Here is a 25,776-nt window from a genome sequence, read left to right as displayed (position 1 = left end):
ACCTGATGGTCATGCTCATCTGACCATGTCTCCAAGGGAATGTGGCACATGGTCATACAGAAATTTTCCCCACGAAGGCAGTAACAATCAAGAGTCACCTCCTAGTGCCTCCCTGATCACTTTCCTTAATCCTTTTACAATTTGTCTTCACTCCAATCTTGATGAACAGGCATCTCGACACCCAGGCATGTGAGCTAACGCTTGCCTATCAGCTTGCATGTTCTTGAATACCTCTCAAAACAAAAGAAAGTATTAGTCACTTGCATCAATAAGCACAGAAGGCTCAATTTGATCCAATAAATGTAGCTCGCTTTATTAAAAGCTCAGTTACACATAAATACCGAAGCATGCTTCTTCTGAAAGCTGCCAGATACACAAGTATGTCACCATTGTCAAACATATCCCATGCCTCGCAAAGTAAAGTGATAAAAGGTTTAAGAGATCCTATCTGAAGAAAAAGGCAAGGTCTTGACCCTCTACACAACTAATATGATAAATGTTCGCTAAACCCTACTTAGCCAAAGCTACCTAAAAAGTGGATTAATATGTGCGAGGACCTTCCCGAGAAAAAGCACATAACTAAGGTTGAAATGAAATGCCATAAAAAAAAATATTAACCACCTTTTTCCCTTTATGAAACCTTCGAAGTGGCTAAACAGGTAAAAAGCAATGCAAGGCTATTCTCCGTTTTTGTTTCCTTGCTCTAGCCAAGCCTTCATGCCAGCACGTTCAGAAGCTTGAATCTGGATTTTTTTCCTCTTTTCTAAATATTTTAAGGGAGACAACACAAAAAAGGCAGTGCTCAGTTTTGGAACAAGGTGCGAGTGAACTCAATATAGTCGTACGCTCCGGAGATGGAACGACCACTTTTCGGGTCGACGTAGGGCTTCATACGCGACACGCAGTAGTCCGCCATGTCCTTGGTGAGGTTCTGAAAAAGCCAAAGACATGTGCAATATATAACTTTTGTGTCACACAAAAACTACACAAATAAACTTCATCATACCTGCCAACCCAGCAATGTAGAAATCAGGGAGACAAAAAAACACAAAACGGGGTGGGGGAATCCCCCATTGATTTTTAAAGGGGGGGTGCAACGATTTCCGGACTTCGGTCAAAGGTTTCTGGAAATTGCCCTCTGACACTTCTGAAGTAAAGAACAGAAAACAGATTTTGACTGAGTGTCCTAGTTGTTGCGTAAAAAAAAGATAAAGATTGGCATTTCGGGCACCCCTCAACTCACTCCCAGCCTTCAGGGTCAAAACTGGCGCCCCTCCTAGTGACGTCATTCGGAGTGCCGTGTAGCTTCCCGTGTACTATCTCGGAGGACGCTTCCTCTCCCTCTCTCCGCTGACATTAGCGGGTGGTATGCTGCAGCTTAGAGCCGAGCGAGGTCACGTAATCTTTTCGCCGTAGTTCCTTCGGCTGCCGCTTGGGGCTGCAGGTGGGGGAAAAAGCTCGACTTTTGCTTTGCGATTATGCAGCGGAATCGCGACATTTTTAATGAAGGAGGTGTTTTCTCTATCCTCCGAGACACGATAAACAACGTAAAAATGCCGAAATGCAAATTGTTTTATTCGTAAAATCGTTGCACCGCCCCTTTAAGTGATCTGGCTGTAGAACCAAATTCTTCAAAGTATGATCGTTTCTAGCAGCCTCTGGACGACTAACAAAAAGCCTCCGATAGTCTCGTAGTGGAATGGAGCTCAACTTATTTACTTTTGAAAAGACCTCGCCGTCGCAGATTTCGCCGGCTTCAGAAACTTGTCGGAATATATTTGTTCATAACAATGTTCAGCTTTGTGACCCCTTACCATGTGGAGGTATCCAAGAGTCGTTGGAGAAAGATGAGCTAAATTCGGTTCTTGCCATTTTCACTTTGCTGAAGAACCGCTCACATTCAGCATTGCTATGTGGTATGGGGAGTACTTGCAGCATCAGCTTTGCCACTCTGCCAAACTTCAGTCTGCCATCAATGCTAATCATTCTTCCCACTTCTGATAACTGAATGTCACTTCTTTCTTTATTTCAAGATGTCTTGGGAAAGATCAAGTGCCTGCAGCTCCACAAATTCTACTTCCAGGGCATCCAAAGCCTCTTCTCTTGACTCATTCTTCTCCAGGGGCAAAAGTTGTGGGAAGGACTTAATGAAGAAGACTCCTAAAAGATGCACTGCTCATCAACTTTAATTTGGCAACTTCTGCCTTTTTCAGGGTTTCATTCTCAAGTGAAAATTTGTGTTGGATGTAGTCGCATGCCACAACAAAGTACTGACAAACAGCAGAAAAAAACTGCTGCTTCTCGCTGGTAGGCAGCCTCTCCACAACAGACAACATGCAGCTCCCAAGGACCATATCTTCGTTGGCTTTTCGGTTGTTAACATACTGGTAGGGAACTTCCAGTGGTGAACCACAGGCCTTCATGGCAGAGGGCTGAACAAACCTGGTCATAAGGTCCCTCAGGAGCTGCACCAACAGGGACTGCAGCAGATGAACTTGGGGTGCCTGTGACTGAAGTTGGAAGTTGGCTTTTTCATGAGCAGGTATCGCACTCTTCAAGAAAAGGCCATACGTTAAGCTGATGTCGGTCATGACAAAGTACAAAAGCCACTCCTCACAGGTCACGCTGACATGCCCAGTACTCTCACATGAAAGCTTCATTTTCTTTGTCGGTGGAGCATCCATCTTGCCTTTTGACTCTTTGCATTTTTGGCGATCTTGCTCGACTTCGTCCCGCTTGTCTTCTCCCAAGGCTAAAGCTTTCTTAGGGATCTGGTACGACTCCAGAAAGAATGGACGCAGCTTGTTCTTTAGTTTTGTCTCATTTAGGAAGAAGCTAGTGAAGGGCTGCCACTAATCTAGTAACCTGTTCAGACCTAGTAATCCCAGCAATAGCCATCGCGTGGGCACACGTTTCAAAATCTTATGCACCTCAGTACTGTGCATCCCTTGAAATCCGACAAGCCTGTCCTTTGTCTTTGCACTCTTCTCGAGGAAGTACCTAGATGACGTCCACAAGGACCTCGTCAAATTCTGCTGGTAGGCATGCGGCTCCTTTCTAGGCCGAAGATTGATAAGGTGACATGGGCAGCCAACCACTATCAAATTATCTTGAACTTCTTTTACCACAGCTGCCACACCATTCTTCTTTCCAATCATGACGTTCGCGTTGTCGGAACCAAAAGCGATGCAGTTCTTCACTGATATATCGCGTGACTTCAGCGCATCCAGAACAAGGTTGCCGATCTTCTGCCCAGTGGCCTCTCCATGGAGCACTTGCAAACAAAGCAGCTGGCTTTCGACTCTCTGCGATTCGTCCATGTAGTAGGTTGCTACGACGGGATACAGTTGTGAAACCTATCATTGGTTCCATCCACAGCGATTGCAAATGCACAGTGCTTAAAATGCTCCAGCAATATCCCATTTTTCACGGAACAAATGATGTAGTGTCTTTTAGTATTAGTGATTTTTAATGTGAAATCACTCATTATCCTTAATTTCTGGAATTGAGCAGAGTTGCCCTTTAATGGCTCACATTAATAATTTAGTATTTGTTCTTGCACTAGCATCAACCTCTCCGCCACTAGTTTTATGCTTATAATTCTATGTTCTGTTGTTGTTTCTTTTTTAATGTGCCTGCACTGCAAGCTGCCAACCACCTTTTTGTTGCTTTCAGTTTGAACGTTTTTTTTTCTTAATATGTCAGCACTGTTAACTGCCATCCACCTATCAACATAATGTTTCCTGTAATTTTTTTTTTTCGTGTATACTTTTTTTTTTGCAATGTTTTCGAAAGAGGTGCCTTTAAGGGTATAATAAATGAATGATTGAATAAATGCTTAATTTGTGATTGATGTGAACCTACAAACAGCTCCACACAAAATATATTGAAAAGTTAAAGCAGTTTTTGTCCACATTAAAAAAAAAAAAAAAACGTTTGCACCACATTGCACAAAGCCGGCTACATGCACTAAGTTCCTTGCTATGGCTGAGAGGAACATCCAGCGCGAGAGAGAACAAAATAAGGAGGGAGGGGGGATAAAAAAATGATAAAACAAGTGAAAACCCACTTTGATGCATGTCATCGTCATTATCCAGTCTGTACAAAAAAGGAATTCCAGAACGGGAAAAAGAGGTAACACGGTCGTAGAAAAAAACAAGAGATCAAATAGGTAGCTAGTGAGCAAATTTGTCATACACGACACCTGCTAAAATACACTAACGTTGGTGATAAGCGGCGATTTGTGTTCCCAATATAAAGAATATTGATGTCCACCATGATATTTCAAATGTAATCTTCCTCACAGTCATTCAACCACATACTTCACAATCACATAAGCAAGCATCTTTCATAAAGTGTGAAGCTTAGTGAGCTCATGAGCAGAATTCAAGTAAAACAGCTCTCACAAACATTCACCTCGACTTTGCCAACCAGCCAGAGAAATACCCTGCGCACACCGCCAAATAATTTCATTACTGGCCACAGGATACAGTCAGCAGCAATATGAGCCGGCCCAGCCGAAAGCCAGCTGAATGGGGTAAAATGCTGCAGGGGCACTTCCAGCATGCCGAGCTACGAAAGCAACCACCATATTGCGAGAACAGGACACGTGGCAGACAATACCACCCCTTTTACGACAGATCCACACACCAGGGGTTCTTCGAATGGTTTTTGTGCCACCCTCGCCCGAACGCCGCTGGGTCAGCTCATACTGTCGTGATGTGCACCGTACCAGCTCCAGCCGGTTCCCACGCACTTTATTTTATTCGCATCTTCGACGGCTGTAGAGGTGGCAAAATGTACTGCTCTGCTTTACGCCTTACAGCATAGGTTCTGGTTTCCCAGGAACCCTCCCCGGAGTCCAGGGTTCCTGAGCCCCAAGTTTTTCTCAGTCATCCCTACCCCAAAGTAATGTGTTCTTTCCACTTCAAGCACCACCTTAGCAGATCTGAGCTGCCACTGATGCATAACTACTATGAGCCATACACTCCCTAGTTTGCACATTACTGTTTACAAGGTCTTTAGGATACTGCGCTGCTTTACTGCCTCAATGTCGAGGACAGATAAACGTTCTTCATTATTGAAAAGCTTAAAAAAACTCCGCTTCACAAAAGCCAAGGGACAACAAGGGTGGCTCACCGCGTAGAGCTCGTCGGCGGTGACGTAAGGGCGGTCTCCCGAGGTGATGGCGCGGAAGGCGTTCTCAATCTCTTCCGACGAGCGCACGTTCTCCGTCTCCCGGGAGATCATGAAGGCCATGTACTCCTGCAGCGACACGTGTCCGTCCCGGTTGGGGTCCACCGTGTCCAGGATGGCCTCGAACTCCGGGTCCGGCTGGCCCTCCTCCACCATGGGCAGGTCGTAGCCCAGGGCCCGCAGGCACGACTTGAACTCCACCTGGTTCAGCTTGCCACTCTTGTCCTTATCAAAGTGCCTGCGTTGTGGAACGGGAAGCGAAGCGAACCGTTTGGAACGAGCTCTTCGGACGGAAGCGCAAACCTGCCAAATTGCCTTCGCTTGCAGGACTCGTTCTTGCACTCTCGAAATTCAACGATGCACGATTGTGGTGGTAGGGGGAGAGGTTTACCATCCAAAACTGGGTGCTAGCTTTACTACAATCACATATAAGCATGCTTTTAGTATGGTCTCTTCATCTTTTGAGCCGGCAAAAAGCGCTGATGGACCTTGCCGTATTCAAATAAATGCTTATTCTTTCTCTCTGTCCAACCTCACACATTTTAATACGGATGTTAGTACAATTATCTATCGGGCCACGCGCAGGCTATAGTTGACCCGATGCAGTCTATTATTAGTAGTACTTTTATTGAATATAAGTTTCTTGGGAGGTCTCTCAGCTAATAGGAGGTTCTCATCGAGAGCAACTTGGGCACGGGAAAGCAAACAGCTGTTTGGAAGTAAGCCAGGCTGCCTAGAAGACAGCAGAAAGGTAAAGGCCCGTTCACACTCTTGCGACCTCTTAAACCTGGGTTCCTTAAAACTTCTTAAACCAGAGAACACACTGGCGCCATCTATTGAGAAGCAGTGTAAACTCGGCGGTCCGACATATTTTTTTTTGTTTCTCGCGCATTATCCTTTCTTTCTTGGCTCGAAAAACTTTTGTCAATGTTATAAACGAGTCTTTCTATGGGTATTACGCACATTTGACCTCGGAAATCCCGCAAAACCTTCGCTCTTGTGAAATGCAGTTCCTGGGTCACCGCATAGATGGCGCCACAATGCCAGTGTGTTCCCTCATTCTAAAAACATTTAAGAAGTTTTAAGAGATCTCGTCGCTCTCAGTCGCAAGAGTGTTAACGGGCCTTAAGGCTGAATCAATGCACGAGCAAATGGTTTTTAATGTATCCAAATGGAAGCTATTCTTAAAAGGTGACTCCAGTACATTTTTTCGACTTCAGGGTTACAACTGTTTTTAGTGAAGAATCCCTGAATAATAGGTGTCACTCTTTCTCAATGCATTGTGCAGTTTTGCAGATATCTGGAAGCTTTGTTTCACGAGTCTACGGCTAAACCGAAACTACCGGCTCAAGCGTGACGGCAACCCTTGGGATCAGCTGCATGGCCATCGTGTGATGCAAAGTTTGTACCGCGGTACCGTAAAACGTACGACTGGCATAATCGCAAGAGCAGTTTTGATCAGTCGGGCAAGATGCTGCAGCTGTTTTACTGCTTTGCTTCATAGATATAAACATCTGTAGCAAATATTTATACACATCCATAAAGTTGCCGGACGAAAAGCGAGTATGTCATGATGAACGCAGGCTCAGCGCCGGCTCAGAATGAGCCCCACTTAGCTTCTGAGAACTACCATCCTTGTGGTGTGCAAGGTTGCAAAAGCATTGTGGAAGCTATTTGTAAGCTCGCGCTGAGCAGGAATGAACTAAACTATGTGAATGCCACCTTCGGTACCACGACGCGCTTGAGTGAGCAGGGAGTCAATCCTTGTGCGTGATCGTTGACGAACACTTATAAACAACAGACGCAACAACATAACAAGCAGAAATCGTCTGCTGAGATGGCTGAAATTGCAACAGAAAAACACGGTGAAAGAAGTGGCAGTACAAACAAGTAACCTCCTTGGGTATGAACATGATGTCGGGGTAAAAGGTTGCTTGACGAACAGCCAACCCGCTGAATGCCTGGCGAGAAGCTGGTGGTAGCATTTTTATTATTGGTTTTAGATTGGATCGCAGTTTCCAATTAGTGTAATATTTTTGCAGTGCTCGTATTTAATTTCTGAAAATCTATATCGGTCATTTATTTTGGTTCAAATTTTGACCGGAGTTACCCTTTAAAATAGCAATTAGTAGAAGAAATATTCTGACAAGAACAAAACTGGTACTGACTTGAACATCATGCTGAACTCCTTGAGGGCATCCTCTGTGACTCCACTTTGGTTCCTGAAACAGAGAAAACGTAGGAATTTAGGGCAGCCACAAAAAAAGATCTCCAGCAGCACTGATCAAAGCGGCATTCAACTTTTTGTAGCAGGATTTGTAGCAGGCAAAAGTTTGGTTTGGGGCAGCTACTGATCAAAAAAAAGAACCACCCCGTCTAATTCTTAGAATGGACAAATTTATTTCAGCTACCAGCAGCTGCCTAGAGGGTTTGAGGTACACTCCATTTCGGATGGACGTGAATTTAATCCTGAGCAGATCCCATCCACCTTGGCCACTTCCTTTCCATTCATTGTATCTACGGTAATCACTAAGCTGATATCGCAAGATCCGAGCTGTCAAAGGCTTCAATATGTCAATGCAGATCTCAAAACAAAAAGATGCGAGTGGTTTCTAGCGTACCCTCCCTCCCCCCTCACCTGGCCTGAATCTGTTGCTCGAGGTTGTGCTGCATGCGCATGCCCAGCTGGTCCAGCTGGTCCCACTGCTGGGCCAGCCCCACCGTGCCGTGCTCCGTGTACCGGTTGTCCAGGATCAGCTGCTCCTCTAGCATGGCCCCCAAGTCCTCGATGCGCTTCAGGTCCGCCCGCTTGGCACGCACCTCCGCCGCCTTGCGCTGCATACGCCACGTCAACCGTTACGGTAGCTGCCAAGACCGTGGGCGAGGCACAAGCCCCGAGTAGCACATCCTTGTCACATTGCTTGTTGGGAGCACGGTAGAAAAGGCTTCGTATCTCGTGGATAGAAACCGAGTGGCTAATTTAGAAAGAAAACCTGGACATCAAGGTGAAACTTTCCGAAGGATCACACTTGCCGTGTGCGCTAGGACTGGCCAGCTTACTGAGAACGACGGAGTTATACGTCTGTGACTCAAAAGGCTTCGCTGTATGTTGATCCGACGATGTTTCGATAACCTTTATCACTTGTGCGGTCTCATTGGGGCATAGAGTGCCACATTGGCAAACTTGCTGACGCACGAAAAACGAGGGGTACTCCCAAGCGCTACCCGTCGGAAAGCATGTATAAAACCTTTTCGGTCCTATGATCTAGGAGATGACTGTCACTGCTTACTAATGCGAATTCTGAAATAGCTACACATACAAGTACGCAAAAAGTGTCTTCCAAGCACCTTCGTAGCTTCCAGCTGTGCTTCCAATGTTCCCGAGCCTTCCATCATGGAGGACCTGCCGAAGAAAAAGGTTTGCTCAAACGCTCCACCTTAACCAAGGTGAAAGGAATGGAAGGGGTGCAAGTAATCTTTAGAGGTACTCACCCATCCAGCAGCCACATTCTGCAGGAGCGGGGCAGGCCGGCAGAAAGAAAGGGGCACAGTTAGTCACACTTGTAATCGTGACAACGCTTCACTAGGCTTTGCCCCACCTACAATGAACTACAACCAAAACTATGATCCATCAGGTCTAATCATGGGCCAGTTAAAACCACATGGTGTATTGCTGCACCACGCGTATAGTTGGACCAAAACACGAAAAATGGGCCGACATGGACATCTAAGCTGTATACCACATGGCTTCCGATTGGTTCGCGATTGGACCTCACGGTTTGTAGCTTCGACTGTAGTCTGTCAGAGAGCGAGAAAAAGTTAGAGGGCAAAGCTGAGCTCACCGTGTGTCTGTGAGCCACTGGTGCAAAGCATTGGCATGCTTGGCAAACTCTCTGCGAAGGCGGTCGTTCTCCTCCTGTCGCTGGGCCTCCTTAGCCAGCTCAACATCTCGTTCCTGTCGAAAGAGACAAATGCTCCAGTTTAGCGTCATGGCAACAAAGCCGATCACTGCAAAATGATCTCAAAAGAAAAACATACCCCAAAGGTGCTGTAAATGTGTTGCATTTATAAGTACCCTGTAAGGTCATATGTCCCTCGACGTCATGGTGTCAAGTGATCACGCCGGTCAGGATATGTCACGTGACACCATGCCACAGTGTCAGTGACATCATGTGACTACCAGGAAAGCATGTGGTCAAGTGACCTTTAGACACAATGTAATGAGAGGTCTTAGTATCATGTGACTTCCCAGTGTCATGTGACATCATGGTGTACCATGATGTTACTGTGTCACCCAATACCACAATGCCAAAGCAAAAAAAAAAAAAAAGTTGACAGCGTAAGGCCTTTGGAATGCTACGACACTGGTTTAGACAGCAGATGAGAAATTTAGCCAGTGCAGTACCAATGCTAGCCTGGGGGCCTTTAACGTGCACCACGCAGTAGCGATACATGACCTCATGCCGGTACAATGCTCATCCAGATCGAAACGGGAAGGGGCACAGATAGAACCCAGGAGCACTGGGTTCCGCAGCACGAGCTTTCCCTCCACAGGCTCCGAGATGCGGTGCGCGAACACACTCGGCCACCGATACCCCTGCCACAGTGCCACGTGATGTCATGGTGTCATGGGACGACGACCACATTGATAACAATACATGAGCACCGTCTGCTAAATTTAGTGGGATGCTTCCCTTCCACCGAGGCTCACCTCCTCTATCCACCATCGAGGCTACAGCCCAGGGACAACACAGTGCTAAGAGCAGGCCATGCACATTAAAGAAAAAGAGTAGGGGTGCCACCTTGATGATCTTTTGGAGGTTGCGCCAGGTGTCCTCGAGGGCCTCCATGGTAAACCAGGTGTACGGGTTGGGCCCCACGTTGAAGCCCTTGATCTTGCGGTCTAGGGTGGCCAGGGCCTCAAAGTCCGCCTGGGCCGAGCCCAGGGAGCCCTGGAACTGGGCGTGCGCCTCCCGCAGGGCCCGGATCTCCTCCACAGAGTTGCACCGCACAGGGTCCGTCAGGTCCTCCTCCGCATTCTCAAACCAGCTGTTGAATGCTGACGCCTTCTTCGCAAACGTCAGGAACAGGTCCTCAATCTGCACCAAACGCGAAGACAGTCGGTTCATTTCCATTATAGCACCACCCCATCTAGTGCTACAATTATTACCGCACAGCTGGGTGTTGTGTTTTAGTTTTGATCACAATCTCCCTCGTGCAATCTGCGAGTCTGGTACTAGTGTTGTCACGTATATAAGTATGTATTGTTGGAATAAATGGTGCATTCGTCTGGGTCAACAACCGTTTTCATCTCTTCGGTTGTCAGTCGACACCGCACTGGGTTCCAGAGCAGCAGCTTAAGTACCAAAAGAATTCAAAGGGAGGTGCCCTTTCAATCGATTAAGAGACATCTCCGTTTGTTTTGTGCTTAATTAGCCATACTCAGACTACCCTTTAATTGATAAATCCGATTTTGGAAAGGAACAAATCATTGGAAATAATAAAACATTTCGAAGGTTTGTGATCTAAACGAGAACATCTAGCACCCCCCAGCAGAAGACAGGATTCATTTAGATCACCCGGGGATCTCTAATGCACAAGAAAAAACTCAATTACTTGGCACTTGCACTGCTATAAGACAGTTTGTCACCAATGTATCTGGGTCTTCTGAAAAGTTCTAGCGACATATTTTGTCTGAGCTTTCGAGACACCCCAGGCAAATGTCGGTCATCAAAACACTCGTGGCACAAAGCATGTTAGCAAAATGACATGCTCTCCCAATAGATATAAACCAGGGGTGGCCAGGCTGACCCGGTCTAAGAGCTGCAAACATAAGCTTGAAACTTCCAAGAGCCGCGGGGGGAACTGCGGGGGGGGGGGGGGGGGACTTTGGTTTAGAGCAATTTAAAAAAATCTAGCTACTTTCAATCTTTCCAAGTCAAAAGCAGTCCAACTGTACGTAACGTAGCAGTAGCACCAGACTATTAAACCGCAACCTGTCTTTTGATTTAAAACGCATTCTATTTTTCGTTTTTTTGGGGAAGTGCTCGTGTGACCGAGAGGGAAGCGGCGAGTGGGGGGGGGGGGGGAGGTTGGGGAGGGAGCCGCGAGCCGCACTTTAGCACGCAAAGAGCCGCATGCGGCTCGCAACCCGCAGCTTGGCCACCCCTGATATAAACCAACAGCCACACATGAAAAGTGAGAAAATCCGTGGGAAACCGGCCAACCTGCTTAAACTGCTCCAGCATGTGGAGGAGACGAAGCTTGCGGGCGTTGGAAGCTGCCAGCAGGTTGTTCCACCTGCAAGAAATTGAGAGCCATTGAACGATATGTTATCTGTACAAGAGGCAGTTGGCTCGCTTGCGGTGGTACCTAAGAATCACAAAGTTAATGCGACGGCCATCAAACCAAGAATGACAACACAACACTTCCTAGCATAAAAGTCTAGAAGTCAATAATTGCAATGTCCTCTTTTGGTCCTGTCCCACCTGGTGAGGACATCGTCGTGGCGTCTCATGATGGCGGCCGTCTGGTCGTGGTTGGCCGCCACAAGCTGGTCCTTGAGCTGGCTGATGCTTTGGATGCCCTCTTGCTCAAAGGCCCCCAGGCCGGCGTCGAAGGTCTCCTGCAAGGAACACCAGCAAATCATCATTCCGGTTATCATCACCATCGTGGGTGTGCAACCCGCACCTTGCACTCACAATGAACACGAAGGTCAGAGAGGAAACAAAGCTGAGTGGTAGTGAAACAATTCCCCAACACACCTGCTTTGTGAGTAAGGTCTGCACAGATGACAGGTCTCGGCCAAAGTCCTCCGATCGAACATGGGTCTCTTTGTCGGCTATAAAATGAAGATGAAAGCTCATTAGGTTGCCGCCAATGACACTGATAAGATGCGTGTGAACACGCAACATACTATTAAACTATGACAGACATCCTAATAGGGCCTCGGAGCCTAGATGCAGCAACCGAAACATTAATGATCTGAGATTGATGTATGGTTAGCATGAAAAGAACAATACGTACCTTGCTGCCTGTCCAGAAGACAGCAAGCAAGGTATGGTGAAACATAAAAAAATAATGGGCCCTATTGTTTAGGAAACTACAGCTTTTGGTAAATGCCCATTAGGTATTGACAAGATTTACTTCGTGAGTTTTGACAGCCCATCCAAACCGAATAAGCATCAAAACAGCATCGACAGCTCTCAGTGGTGCCACAACAGTCGAGAATGTGAGCGGAGAGAATGACGAAATAACAAATTCATGTAGTCATGAAAATGCACGATTAGAGCTCTTCAGGTAATTAGTCAACAAACAGGGAACAAGCGGTGCAACGAAAAAAGAAAAATGCTTATTCGTATCGCAGAACTACAACTCTTTTTCAAAGCTTTCCCCAGGGAGCCACTTAGCTTCTTCCACTAGCACGAGAATGTCAGACTTAGTCCTCAAAGTTTCTCCTATACTACGGTGACAAAACAAAATAAGCTTCGAGACAGTTTCATTTCTACAGTCACGACCGGCTCGAGAAATGCACAAGGCACAACTTATCATGTTCACTCTTCCTGCAATGTGATTCACTCTTCGCTGTTCTTAACAGCTAACGCTGCAATGTCATTGGCTATGCAGCCAAAATGAGGTCATCGAGACTCGCCACGCTCTGCATTCCTTGAGCCGTCAAGTACCATAGTATTAACGTCTTGAACACCTGAGACATGGGAACAAGAAAGGAGACAACACGGGAGACCCGTGTGTTGTCCACTCTTTTGTTCCCAACTCTCGGGTGTCCAAAATCACCAGCTGGCCTGCATGTTCTTCGCCATTTCTTTCAGACTACAGTCTAAGCTCGTTATAACAGACCTTGATTTTGACCAAGATTTCCGTCTGTTGTAAAAGGAGTATGTTGTATACAGATATGAAGTTGAGTCAATGGTATATAGAGGAAAACCAACCAAACTTCACAAATCGGTATGTTATATCCAAATGTCTGATGTAAACCAGGCCTGTTGTAATGAGCTTAGACTGTGTAGCCTGTTCTTTCAGCAAGTAGCCTCCTTCGACCATGTCGACTTTATGCTGCTCCACACAGTTGCTCCACTCAGTTGAGTAGCGCAGATGAAAACTGGGAAAAACGGGGGGAGAGAAGGGGGGAACGCACCGATCCAGCTCTCGACCACGTCGGCCTTCCACATGAACTGGAGGTAGGCCGAGTTGTCCTGGAGCTTGGCCTTGCGCCGGGCGGCACTGGCCTCGAGGGCGTCGAGGCGCGAGACCAGCTGGTCCAGGCGCTGCTGAATCGAGTCCCGGTGGTGGTTGCCCTCCTGGACCAGCGTCTGGCCCGCCGACACCGTATCCCCGCAACGCTCGCGGTGCACCGCAAAGTCTGCCTCAAACGCTTCGTGCTTCTTCAGCAGGCCCTGCGCAACCATCACGAAGGATGTTTGCCTCGCTCGAGAGAGGAACAACTAATAGTTCATCTTGTTGTTTTACCAAAGAACTAAGGAAGATGCCGAGACTGCCTTCGTGGCCAGTACTTACTCGCGAGTCAGTTGTGTCTCATACATGACATACGATGCAGACCGTATCATTTTCGTGATTGTAATGCACTTTTTTACAAAGTGCATTAGATACCAGTTATGTTTGATCAATGCTTATTTGAAAAACCGACCCCTGCAATAATGCCTCACAATATAGCAAGTTTCTTTGCAGAAAAACAACAAAACACAAATAGGTTGGAAATTGCGTGCTAACCACAGTCGAATCTAAAGTCCGAAAGTCAATTTAAAGTACAATGTGCTCTCGACTCCCCAAAAAAGGAATTCTGTGCAAGTGTGTTTGCCTCATCATCCGTTTTGTCCGCTCTTGAAGAAGTTAGCAGAGTGCTACCTTTTCCATACACTGCTTGTACGTGACGCCGCCGCGCCGTGCTGGCGGTGATGCCTGCTTGTTCACGCCGAGAAAAGCAAATTCTGCGGTGTTAAATGTGCGCAGAAAAAGATATGCACTCGGCAGCAAGGCCACCACAATGGCCACTGACGCAACGTCAACGCGAGCCACGTATTATAAGCGTGCTATCTCCCCTAAGACAGACCAGGCTTTTCACAAAGGTGGTCGAGCCTCAACAGTTCAGTGTTTGTCGAGCACCTGCACGGCAGCCATGGTGTCTCCATAGTCCTCGACGGACAGGAGCTGCTGCTTCTCGGAAATCCAGGCCTCCTCTTCCTCCACCTTGGCCAGGAACTGCTGGTACACCAGCGACTCGTCCAGCTTGTGGCCACGGTCACCGGCCATCTGCGAACCCCAAGGTTACTTCGTGATTAGCCAATAACCCTTACCAGCAGAACAAATGTATGCTGAAATGCACACAATCAAGAACCAACCTTTGTTGAACACTGCATTCACACAATCTACAGAAGCGATGCACGCCATCCAACCATTTTTCCGCAAAGAACTATTACGACGGTTGCGCCTTTGCAAGATCAATAAACATTCCTTTTTTGACCACCCCTTTCAAGAGCTCTACAGTTTCGTAGCAGCAGCAGGCATCGCTGAATCTACCTGCACCAAACATTCGCGAGAGAGTAAAGCGCTCTGCACTACAGTGACAAAGTGGATTTTTGGGACCCGTTTTGACCGGCTGGAGAGGAGATTCCAGAATGTTGTGAAGAAACAAATAAAGAGCCATCATAGTTGAAGAGAGCCTCAGAAACACAGGGTGTGGCTCATTAGCCTCAGGCTTCTTGTTTCGTGATTTGTTCTTTGATGTTTTTATCAGCTAATACTGCAATCTCATTAATTGCAAAAAAATAAAGAGCTGCTCAAGACTTGCCAGTGACAACGCAGCATCCGTTACCCTCACCCTTCTGCAAACATATACTTGCCAATAATATTTTCTTAGACTAAAATTTATGGACCTTTAATCGCTCGATGCACGTGGTTCCCGACCGTCACAAACCATGTGACCGGTGATCTTGGCAGTTTAGGGCCAAACGCAAACCGGGAGAAAGGAAGACCGACCTGCTTGAGCTCCCGCCAGGAGAGCTCGAGGGTCTGGAGGCGCTGCTCAATCTCGGGCACGCCCAGGTTGGACTCGGCCATGAGCTTGTGGCCAGCCTCCTGCACCGCCTGGATGGCCGGCTCGTGGGCCCCCAGCTCTGCATCCAGGCGCTTATGCTTCTTGCGCAGGTTCTGCACCCCGGTCAGGTCCCTGCCGTAGTCGTCGGACCCCACCAGCAGCTTCTTCTCTCTATAAGCAGAAGCAAGAAACTCCGCTTGTCACGACGAGGACAAAGATTGGACTTACCATTAAAAATTTTTTTGCGACGTGTGACGGAGAAAACGTGAAGAAGGGCGACGCCTCACGAGAGATGCTCGGTTCTTTACATTCCTCGGTCTTTTGCCACTGCCAACACGAGCTTGTATGGGTACCGACCCGTGGTACGTATTACTTGGCGCTCTTGATAAGTGGAAATTACCGCATATTATTGAAGCTCCCTGTGACTATACATTGAGAGGTCTTCAAATTGGACCAACAAAACTGCCAAGCGACAACCACATAAGCTAATACCTTCAACGGTCTTCATTATCCAGTGACTGAAATTTGTTCTGGTAACACCAACTTTCAAGGATATATAAAGCATTTTTTTGATGCACAACCACCAGACAAACCATTTGGAAAGGGACAGCCCGTTTTCCCCCGATATCTACCATCCGCATAAATCTAGTGTTGCTAAGATCCTCCTTCTCCCTTGGCATCACAAATGATCGGCATTGAGAAAAGCCGAGAGGCCAAGCTGCAAGTTCTTTTACTCTTCCATGACGGAGGAGAGAGAGGAGAGCCCACTGGGACGCTCACTTGATCCAGGACTCCTCGTCGGCAATGTCCCTGAAGAACTGGTGCAGGGTGTTAGCCTCGTGCAGGCGGGAGCGACGGTAGGCGGCCAGGGTGCGCAGCCGCTCGTAGCGCTCGTTGATGGACGACCGCTTCTCCTGGATGGGGCCTGAGTGGAACTGGCCAGAGTCCACCAGGGAGTCTGCCAGGCCGTTCAGGTCCTTCACCCGGTCCTCGTGGGCCAGGATGTCTGCCTCCACCAGCTGGTGCTTCTTGGTCAGGTTCTGCACCGACGCCAGGTCCTTGCCGCTGTCCTCACTCTTCAGCAGCGACTCCACCTGCACCCCAGGTTAGAAAGAAAAACTTGGAAGGTCTGCATTGCCAAACCAACGAAGGGCATCTGGCACGCCCCTACGAAGAACCGGGGGTCGATTACAACCAAGCGGGGACCTTTTGACATGTTTCCGAAATGTCGGTAGCATGTTCGCCAGATTGCTGGCATCTCGGCCGGGAGTCGAGTCCGCCGCCTTGAGATCCATGGGCCAACGCTTTGCCTCGGAGCCATTGAGCCAACATATGAGGATGAGAGACTATGAAATGAAGGGCAAAGAAAACTGTGTCTCTTTACTATGAGCAGGCTCAAGAAGCTAATGTAAAAACTAAATTTTGAACTAGGCAATTTGCAAAGAGCTATTACTTCAGAATTGATCCAAAGCCTAAACTTTCAAAGTGGAAAGTTGGGCCAGTTAGTTTCATGGTTCTTTAAATAATTAAAAGCACCGAAAAAGACAAGGACAAGGGACTGGAACGACACAAGGCGCCTTGTGTCGTTCCACTTCTTTGTCCTTGTCTTTTTCGGCGCTTTTAATTATTTAAGGAACCTAAACTCTCCATTTTACCCGCCCTGAACTGGGGTTATGAAAAGTTCACTGGCATCAAGGCACAAGATAGCGGCATGCCCCAAGTAGCAGTGCTCAAAAAACCATTTTTTCACTATATGCTATTGTTCTTTATTAGACAATCTTTTTTTCTTTTTAAATGTTGGCATTGTTTCAATTAAAATTTTTACCTATAGGTTTGTTACAGTCAGTGTCAAAGTTACCCTCTAGTGCCATTTATACTTCGCTTCACCCAAGTCAGAGTGCAGTTAAAGACTAACAGGCCATCATGGGCGCCGATTTACAGCAGTAGACGTCAGTGCCCCTTCCCAACAGAAACTGCTCATGTACAAATGCAAAACCCTACCCAACAGCAGAGGCACTGGTCTCCCTCCCTCTCTCCGTTGTTCCTTACACATACGTACACGCCAAATGCAGTAAAGCTCTCTCTCGCTTCTCCTCCTCCTATCTCTGAGAAAGGGTGTTGATAACCATGTCATTTTCTGGTGCAATGCATACTGGAATACCTGTTGCCAGTTGCTATGAAAAGAAATTTGAGAAAATATGTATTTTTCAAATTAAAAAAAATATATATGCATTTTTCTTTTACATTTACAGTTTTGCACATTACAATTTTTCCTAATAAAGGAACTGCAAAATCTAAATTCATAACTGACCAGGTCCATAAAATAAAACTGAAACAATAGTTTTATTACAGTAAAATTTATGCCAAAAAGTGGAACGAAGAAAAGCGCATTCAAAGTGCTCAAACCTCTACCTCTTCTTGAGCAGCAATGGACCAAAAATGATTTTAGAAAAATAACTAGTATGCAGTGTAAACACACAAAACTTTCTGGGAATACTATCTAGGTGTTAATAGATGTAAATATGTAATTTTTCAAAATCAACTTTTTTTGCAGTATTTTTTTTTTCTGGGTAGTGTCTCCCATTTGAGGCCAAGTATAGACCTTTTCGGTTCACCTGCCTCCCCAGCCACATAGTTCAGATATCTGCTATAAGGGATAAAAGTCAAACCCTAAAAGCTAAAAGAAGTAAACATTTATAAAAGAGAAAAAAAACAAGAATGAGTGACAGACGCGATTAAACCGTGAACAGTCCCCAGTGTCATGGCAAGAACAAAAACAATGTTTCCTTCCATACTGGAAGTTCAGCAATCTAAGACGCCGATAAACGGGTAGAAAAAGTATAGCAGCGGTTCTCAAGTGGGAGTCCGCAAACCCTTTGGGGTCCATGAAGCCCTCTTGGGGTCGTTGAAGCCCGTAACTGTCAAGACGAGCAATAACCTTTTTTTATTAATGAGCCATCCCAAGACCAAGCCATGTGTAGGGTTGATTATGCTCCCTTTCAAAGTTTCAAAGTTGGTTTGCATGCATTCAGTTCTCTTCATATACCCTTTTGTTGTAGTAATCATTCAATACCTCCCCCTACCCCCTAGATGACTGGGTCCCCCATAACTTCTGCCAATCCAGAAGGAGTCCCCAAAAGGATCAGTGGTTGAGAACCACTGGCCCATAGCAACGGCTTCTTTGTAACATAGGGACGTCTGCAAGTGGATCGCTCCCGTGCAAGAAGCGAGAGGGACCTCCTCACCTCGCCGAGCCAGAAGTCGATGTCCTTGACGGCAGCGTGGAAGGTCCGCTGCTTGTTGGCCTCCTTGAGCTTCATGCTCTTCTCCGAGGACTTGGTGGTCAGGTGCTCCCACTGGTCGGCAATGGAGCCCAGGCGGGCCTGCACTGCGTCCTCGGAGCCCGCACACTTGCGCTTGTCAATCAGGTTCTGGCCCATGGCCAGCACTGACTGGATGCGGTCTGCATTGGCCGCCAGCTCCGCCTCAAATGCCTGGTGTTTCTTGTGCTTGCTCTGCACAGTCAGAGTGGGACGGGTCACAAAATTTGCTTAGTGTGTGAGGGTTTCGGGACGTGTCTAGCCTCAAAGCATTGGTGGTGTCTGAACAGGAAGGCAGACGGGACAACCGTGGCCCCCTCTCCCCGTTGGCTCCCCAACTCTCAAACACTTTTGACACGGCTAAACTGCACACCCAATTTCTTGACTCATCCAGCAGTTGCCTGCAGAGCAATGTGAACGGGTGACAGGGCCTCATCAGGAATAGCAAATCAGCCTATTGCCTTGCTACCCTAGACCTTGTGTCTAAACAAATAAACAAGCCAAAAAGAATTCCCCGATTGACTAACTCGGGAAAAGGTGTCTAGAACCAGGAATCAGGACAATAACGGTATTTAAGACTTCAATACAATCATGCCTCATTATTCAATACAATCATACCTCGTTATTATGAATACCTTGCTACATAGACAAAATATTAGAGACAAACTGGGAAAATACGTGCACTTTTGTTTCGTTACGAAGGATTACTCACATTATGAATAATTTTTCGGGGGAAAGGAGGTTTCATATTAACGAGATACGACCGCATCGTGAAACTCGTTTCATTGCTCAAAGTAACGAGCTAACTACGTACCAATGCACCAATACCACGAAGACGTAGCCATGTGTAAAATTGTCGTAAACAATGCTGAAGGCTACAAGAAATGGCAGAATGGTAGCTTCTAGGATAGAAACCAAGCCAACAATGTCCCACATACGCTGAAAAAGCGGTTAAATTTCTCTACTGGGCACAACAGAATGAATGTAGCAGGCTGACATCCTCACCTGGATGTTAGCTGGGTCTTTGTACGACTCGTCCATGGCCATCTGGAGCTTCTCGGCAATCCAGTTCTCAATCTCGTCGGCATCCCTGCTGAACTGCTGCAAGGTCTGGGATTCTCCCAGGCGAGACCTCTTCTCGATCAGGGCCTCCTTCAGGTGCTTCCACCTGAACATAGAGACACAATCAACGTCTAACAGTGTTAGGGACCAAGAAAATCATATCCTAGCACAAACAGCCGTTTACTTCTTTATCTAATGTACACAAAAATATATATATATTTAATTTTTTTTTAAATTTAGACCAAATTGTAGCAACAGTGGCTTTTATGTATGTGGGCAAAATTACCAGGTTGTTCATCACTGAGTACTGCAATCCTAAAACAAGTGTCAGTGTCAGGCTGTGGCCTCAAAATGACAAGAGCTGTTTAATGTTTGCAAATAAACAATTTCTGAATTCTAATTGCAATGTGCAGGCAAACTTGAACCCAAATTCTCCAGAAAAAAAGTTCGACAGAATTGTGCAGGTACAGTATAAAACACTAGGTACGTAGCCTGAAGCTTAACAAGAACATTATGTAAAGGGTTGAATAAAAGCAACCCCTGTATGAGTTATACCAACCAGTTAATCAAGCTAATGGGCAAACTTCTTAACACAATAGTTTAAGAATTTTCAGTTTTCTACCATTTACTACTACTGTTCAGCAGCAAAGAACATTGCCAGCTGGCACACAAGCATGCCAGGTGCATATCCTTACAACAAACTCCTAAATCCTGCAAAATGCAATAATGACCTTGTAAATGACCATGGTTTTAGCTAAGACAACATGAAGCTCTAAGTTCTATACTGAATAGCTTCACTGCATGTCTTAGCCTTAACAGTAGTCTGCTAAAAGTGGGGCTGTTATTACAAGAGGGCTGCAATACACAGGCAAAAATTAAACGAGCTAGCAGCAGAAACCACTAAGGCAAAGAGATCTAACCTGTCCAGCACTTGGTCCTTCTTGTCCTCAATGTCGTTGCCAGCGTAGTGGTTAGCGGCAACCAGTTTGTCAGCCAAGGCAGCCAGGGCAGCAATCTTCTCCTCCTAGTCATTTGTAAGTCACAATAAAAATATATAGTCAAGGCTTGCTAAGCATTCAGCATATTTGAGGTAAATACCTCCATATGGCAGCCACTAATTATTCCATTAAAAAAAAGAAGGCTAGACAGATCAAAATTCTTATGAAAACAACCCAAGATTTATGCCATGAAGTTTTATACTTTCTGTTATACTTCTGTTTTCTGTTTTATACTTTCTGTTATCTAGGGAAACTGAAGTTTGACCATCGCTGAGAAAGGCAGCTTCTACGAGCTGTAATTTTGGAGAACGAAAATTTGAGGGCTTCCCAATGGCTGCAAGAGTGACTGACATGAGATGGACATCAAGGCACTCTAGCGAATGCTAAGAGTACCTAAATGCTTACGTCAGGCGTTCTTGCAAGCAATAAAATACCCAGAGACCTTCGTTCGCACATCCTAAGGAACGGTGAATCTCGAAAATCACCATTCCCAGCGGTGATGGTGCCAAAATTTAGCTGTCTCTACTGGCATAAATACATAGTTGTCTCAGAAACCTTAAAAGGAAACTGCAACGAAATTCTAGCATCTATTTTATTGTCTAAATGTCAAGCATGTTCTGGCCACAACACAGATACACCAATTTTTTGCTCAAGACACCACAACATTATTTAAAGGGAATAAACCAAATGTTGTTACGTCACTGCTCCACAGATGTACGGTGGCAAGCTGCGTGCTCGCGAGCCCTGTCAAGCCAGGTATCTCTTCTCTTCCGGCCTAGTTAACTCTTGCGGGGAGTGAGGAGGGGAAACCAAAAACGGACCAGTTGTAACGCATCGACAAAGCCAAGTGGCATGGCAGAGCTCATAACCAAGCCAGCCCCTGAGCAGCTTCGTCTGTGTTGGACTAAGTGACGTCATGTCTGCTGCGACGTCAACTAGCTCGCTCCCACGATGCATCGCGCTCTTCGGTGGTTGATCTTTGCGCGCTTGCTGGGATTGGTCCTTTGGAACGAAAAATGTAGCCATTCGCTCAAAGTTCAAGCGTGCAATTATTGCTAGCAGATCGAGTTGATAGAGTTTAACTTATTTCTGGACGTGAGTGGTATATTTGAAGTTTCCATTCAGTATCCCTTGAACGGTCACAATTTTATTTATTAGAGAGACAGAAAGAGATAACCGATTATGTATGCACTTTGGAGATTTCAGATTTCAGCTAGACAAGAAAAAAAAGAAAGGATGTCCACCGAGCTCCTCGACCCACCTGGGCGCTGATGGCTTTGTCAAAGTCCTCGTGCTTCTTGATGAGGGCCTCGACGTTGTCGCCACCCATGTCCTCTGAACCGAGGAAGGCCTCCCGGCTGCCCATCCAGTTCTCGGCCTGCTCGCAGTCCCGGTAGAACAGCTGCAGGTCCAGGCACTGGTCCACCTTCACCCGCCGGGCAATCCAGGCCCTAAGAGAGCACAGAGTTGGGACACCGCAACAACAGCGACGCTCCCATTCGCTCTTCATTTCTGCCGGGGCTTCTAGCTCCAACCACCAAGATCGCGACATCTAACAACGTGACATGCAGACACCAGCGACGTCATTTGTTGCCACTTCGGGACCACTTTGGACGTGTGGGCGGGATGGGCCGTTAAACACACCGGTCATGAACGCATTCCAAGTGCCGTAATAGTATCGCAAGAAAGTATGCCATAAATACCGAGCGAGTGCCTGCCCATAATTGGAGATAATTGTGGCAAACTGGGGGATGGGCGCCTGCTAGGTCCAAGAGCGAAAATGTGGGAGCACACGGTCGGGTGGGCCCCTTGCTTGGTCTGACTGCTGAACTCGGAACGGCCGTCGTTTGCCGAGCTAGCCAAGCGCGCCGGCATGTGAAAATGAGACTTTCGCATTCTTTGCGTGGACAAAAAAGCACCCTGCGACGCTCGAGCAGTTTTTGGGTCGGCGGCGCTCGGCACCAAAAGTGACGCAATTGTCCCTAGGCCTAGACACTTTCACGATTTCACCGCTCAGTTGACATTAATATGTTCGATGGACGAAAAATTTCCGAGGGCCAGGTAATTCCTCAACCCCAATTTTGTTGGCCCTGTGCGTCGTGCGGTTCTGCCGCTGATCTCTTCCCCAATTTCCCACTTGAAGCCACAACTCGCGCGCCTGCTGCCACGCTTGGTTTGGCTTTCTCGGCCTCGCCACTTTGCGACTTAATTTCTCGGCAGCTGCACGGGAAAAGAAAAATCGGTAATGGCGACCATTGTTGGGGGTGCGTTCATTACGCGAGTAATAGGGTAAATAGTTTATTGGGAAAAGTTAAAGTGACTGATTACGGGCCTTCTCACCTTCGTCACTATAGTCACTTCACCCGTGCTATGTGTCCGCCAGTCCCAGAAACAACGGCCGCCCACTGCGACTGGGTGCTTGGCGAGTCTTTCGCACATTTTTTGATTTGCATAAAATTGGGGAGTGGCCGCTTGATATCTCCTTCGATGATTTTTATGTTTCAAAAGTAAAGGGTGGCCACTTATTGTGGCATGGGTGCATGCTCTATATTTTACGGTCGTACAATTGAAACCTGAGGCTCTATCCAAATGAAGCGCTACGACAGGTGATAAGATGCGAAACAGGGCAGTGTAAAGCTAAAATTTTGGTGCAAGTCACGTTTCTTGATAGGGTGATGCTCGAGAAATTCTTTTACCAATGTGAGATAAAGCGGACTATTTGAGTATGTTCTTCTTGAAGGATGCCTTCGACCCGCGCATGTCATTACTGCCATGAATGTCACGTTTAGGCATTGTTTCAGTTTTATCCATTCCACTTCCTTTATGTAGTGGAGAAGAATGTAGCACTATTTTTCTTCCCAGTCACACCCAATACACCTAGGTATTTCTACAGCTTGCCAACTTGATGTTGCAATCCCTGCATGCAGGATCAAGAGAGCGAGACAGCAAACACTCGCTGTGCACTGCTGCCACCTACTAGACACCTGGTATTAAAGAAAATTTGTAAAAGCGTGACATCTTGATCATGCTAAAATTTCCAAGGCATATGCTAGTTGCATGATCCAGTACAGACAACCAAAGAACCAAATGTTTGCAACAATGCAGTAAGGAATATGAAATCAGCTGGCCCTTACTTTTCAAGCTCCTTGCGAGCCTCGGTCATCTTGTCGAGCTTTTCCTGAATCTCGACGCTTGCGTAGTGACCGTTCTGGAGCAGCTGTTGTCCAAACATCTCAAAGGCTTGGAAGGTTCCAGCACGAGCGTCAATCTCAGTGCGGTGCTCCTGCAGGCACCACAGAAGGGGCTCAGAAAGTATTTTAGCCAAAGTTCACTCACAGCTTAAAAAAATTAATGTCTGTTCTCCTAAGCTTTTAGAATGGATAGATTAGAAAGCTATGCAGAGTGACATTGATAGCTAGTCGTTACGGTCTCAATCGTACACTGATATTCCCGTAAATTACTATAAACTGAAAAAAAGGTTCTATACAGGACAAGAAGTTGCACTAGGTTTCATACTCATTGTCTTTAAAGCAACTAAAAATGCTGTAAAATTTGTTGATTACATGGGAAGGGATGAACACTCCGTTCATCAGACAGTAGAAAAAAAGGTGCAAGAGCAAGCCAGTTGGTGACTTCAAGGGGTGGTTCTGCTGGGAACACCTATGCAGGTGCATACAACAAGAACTCGCGGTCGCAGGCTCGACACTTAACCCCTTGTTAATGATTGCTGCCTCCAGGCAACAAACCACATAATAATTTTTCTTTCTTCTACAGTTTCGGCTTTACAGTAGAATCTCGTTAATTCAAACACGAGGAGGACCGAAAACTGGTTTCAATGAAGCAAAGTTTGAATTACCGGGAGTTCTTTTTCATAGCGACGCATGGGATGGGATTTGCATGTTAGTTTGAATTATCCACAAGCTTGAATTATGAGTTTGAATTAACGAGACTAAACTATATCATGTTGTTTTTTTTTTTTTATTTATTTAGTAGTTTGGAAACAGTCTTGAAGATTGAAACTACGGCGCCATCTAGTGAAAAGATGCACAAATAGTTGACGAGAAAAAAAATGTTTGGCGCGCTAATTATGCGGCGACTGAGTACGTTTTCTCAGATTTTCGGGCGAAAAATATGGATAAGTGCTTTTCCTCTTGCCATTAATATTTTACGATAGGTGACCGGTTTACTTGAAGCTATCATATGCGCAGATATTATTGACATTCCGTAGTGACCCGTAGAGGTTACGCAAGGGAGCCACCTTTGAAATTTTGTTTGGTGTTTCCCACAGGCAACAAAACTAAGTTGCAAGTTTACCTTACAATTTCTTTGTAAATTTCAGCTCTGTTGTTTCATTTGATTGTGATAAGCATTAATATCTTCAAAATAAATTTTTAAGCAATTTAAGCAATGAAGGGTCAACTAATTCTCAGATGCCAAGATTACAAACAAACTGTTTAGGAATTAAATGCAACATAACCCATTTACTTACCTATTGACAAAAGCAGCCACATTACAGAAGCGTGTTAACAAGTGCAACTTCAGACGTTTGTCCACAAGTGACTTTCTTATGCGTGCCTAAGGGTACACTGTTAGTTTTAGGAAGTTCTTTTCAATTAGGAAAAACGTTCCGAATCCGTAAGAGTCTCAACAGCAGAACGCTGATGGTCATAAAAGTGGACACTATATAGGTCAAAGGCTTCCCTGAAGATGCACTTGTGAGAATGCAGCGAGGCTGGTGCGGCACTGTTGCATCAATGCAAATTAGGTGCAAGGTGGTACACAAACAACAAAATAAAGAAAAGGCAGCTCATGCTGTGCAGTTGGACTGTGCTCCGCTCAAAAAAGGGCAAAAAAAATTGCCGAAATGTGCGCACTGTGAAATAGAAATGGTGAGTGGTGCAAAGTTCCGTTTTGCTGGAATGTGCTTCCAAAGTGGGGAATAAAAAAAGAGTGACACCATCAAAATAGCTGTGCACATACAAATGTTTTTAAAAAATGTCAAACCAATAATGCTTTCCAAAAAAAATTGAACTAACAAAGTGGTTTTGTAGTGCATAAACATAATGTGTGAATGCCATAAGAATGAGCAATTCACAGGCGCATCAGGTACCAGACAGAAATCTGGTAT

At 46.1% G+C, this 25,776-nt stretch overlaps 1 protein-coding gene across 2 annotated transcripts in view; it reads right to left on the bottom strand.

Annotated features, from left to right (window-relative positions):
* Nucleotides 1–287: 287 nt before the first annotated feature.
* Nucleotides 288–25,776, bottom strand: part of LOC8051692 (spectrin alpha chain) — a 69,717-nt gene continuing 44,228 nt past the window's right edge. For both annotated transcript variants that reach the window (XM_029986214.3, XM_029986215.3), the window contains 20 exons: nucleotides 23,783–23,931; nucleotides 21,910–22,099; nucleotides 20,571–20,674; nucleotides 19,594–19,756; nucleotides 18,514–18,783; nucleotides 16,049–16,362; nucleotides 15,211–15,439; nucleotides 14,338–14,484; nucleotides 13,352–13,610; nucleotides 11,961–12,037; nucleotides 11,685–11,821; nucleotides 11,424–11,496; nucleotides 9,999–10,295; nucleotides 9,039–9,151; nucleotides 8,689–8,706; nucleotides 8,545–8,599; nucleotides 7,835–8,031; nucleotides 7,365–7,418; nucleotides 5,140–5,434; nucleotides 288–931 (listed from right to left, as the gene is read on the bottom strand). In XM_029986214.3, coding sequence (XP_029842074.1) covers nucleotides 803–931; nucleotides 5,140–5,434; nucleotides 7,365–7,418; nucleotides 7,835–8,031; nucleotides 8,545–8,599; nucleotides 8,689–8,706; nucleotides 9,039–9,151; nucleotides 9,999–10,295; nucleotides 11,424–11,496; nucleotides 11,685–11,821; nucleotides 11,961–12,037; nucleotides 13,352–13,610; nucleotides 14,338–14,484; nucleotides 15,211–15,439; nucleotides 16,049–16,362; nucleotides 18,514–18,783; nucleotides 19,594–19,756; nucleotides 20,571–20,674; nucleotides 21,910–22,099; nucleotides 23,783–23,931 — 3,270 coding nt within the window. In that variant the 3' untranslated portion in view covers nucleotides 288–802. The remainder of the gene's footprint in view (nucleotides 932–5,139; nucleotides 5,435–7,364; nucleotides 7,419–7,834; nucleotides 8,032–8,544; nucleotides 8,600–8,688; nucleotides 8,707–9,038; nucleotides 9,152–9,998; nucleotides 10,296–11,423; nucleotides 11,497–11,684; nucleotides 11,822–11,960; nucleotides 12,038–13,351; nucleotides 13,611–14,337; nucleotides 14,485–15,210; nucleotides 15,440–16,048; nucleotides 16,363–18,513; nucleotides 18,784–19,593; nucleotides 19,757–20,570; nucleotides 20,675–21,909; nucleotides 22,100–23,782; nucleotides 23,932–25,776) is intronic.

The sequence above is a fragment of the Ixodes scapularis genome, unplaced genomic scaffold (assembly GCF_016920785.2).
Source record: "Ixodes scapularis isolate PalLabHiFi unplaced genomic scaffold, ASM1692078v2 PGA_scaffold3__209_contigs__length_174095766, whole genome shotgun sequence".
NCBI lineage: Eukaryota > Metazoa > Arthropoda > Arachnida > Ixodida > Ixodidae > Ixodes > Ixodes scapularis.
The sequence above is the reverse complement of the archived record's forward strand: the minus strand, read 5'-3'. Positions and strand labels throughout refer to the sequence as shown.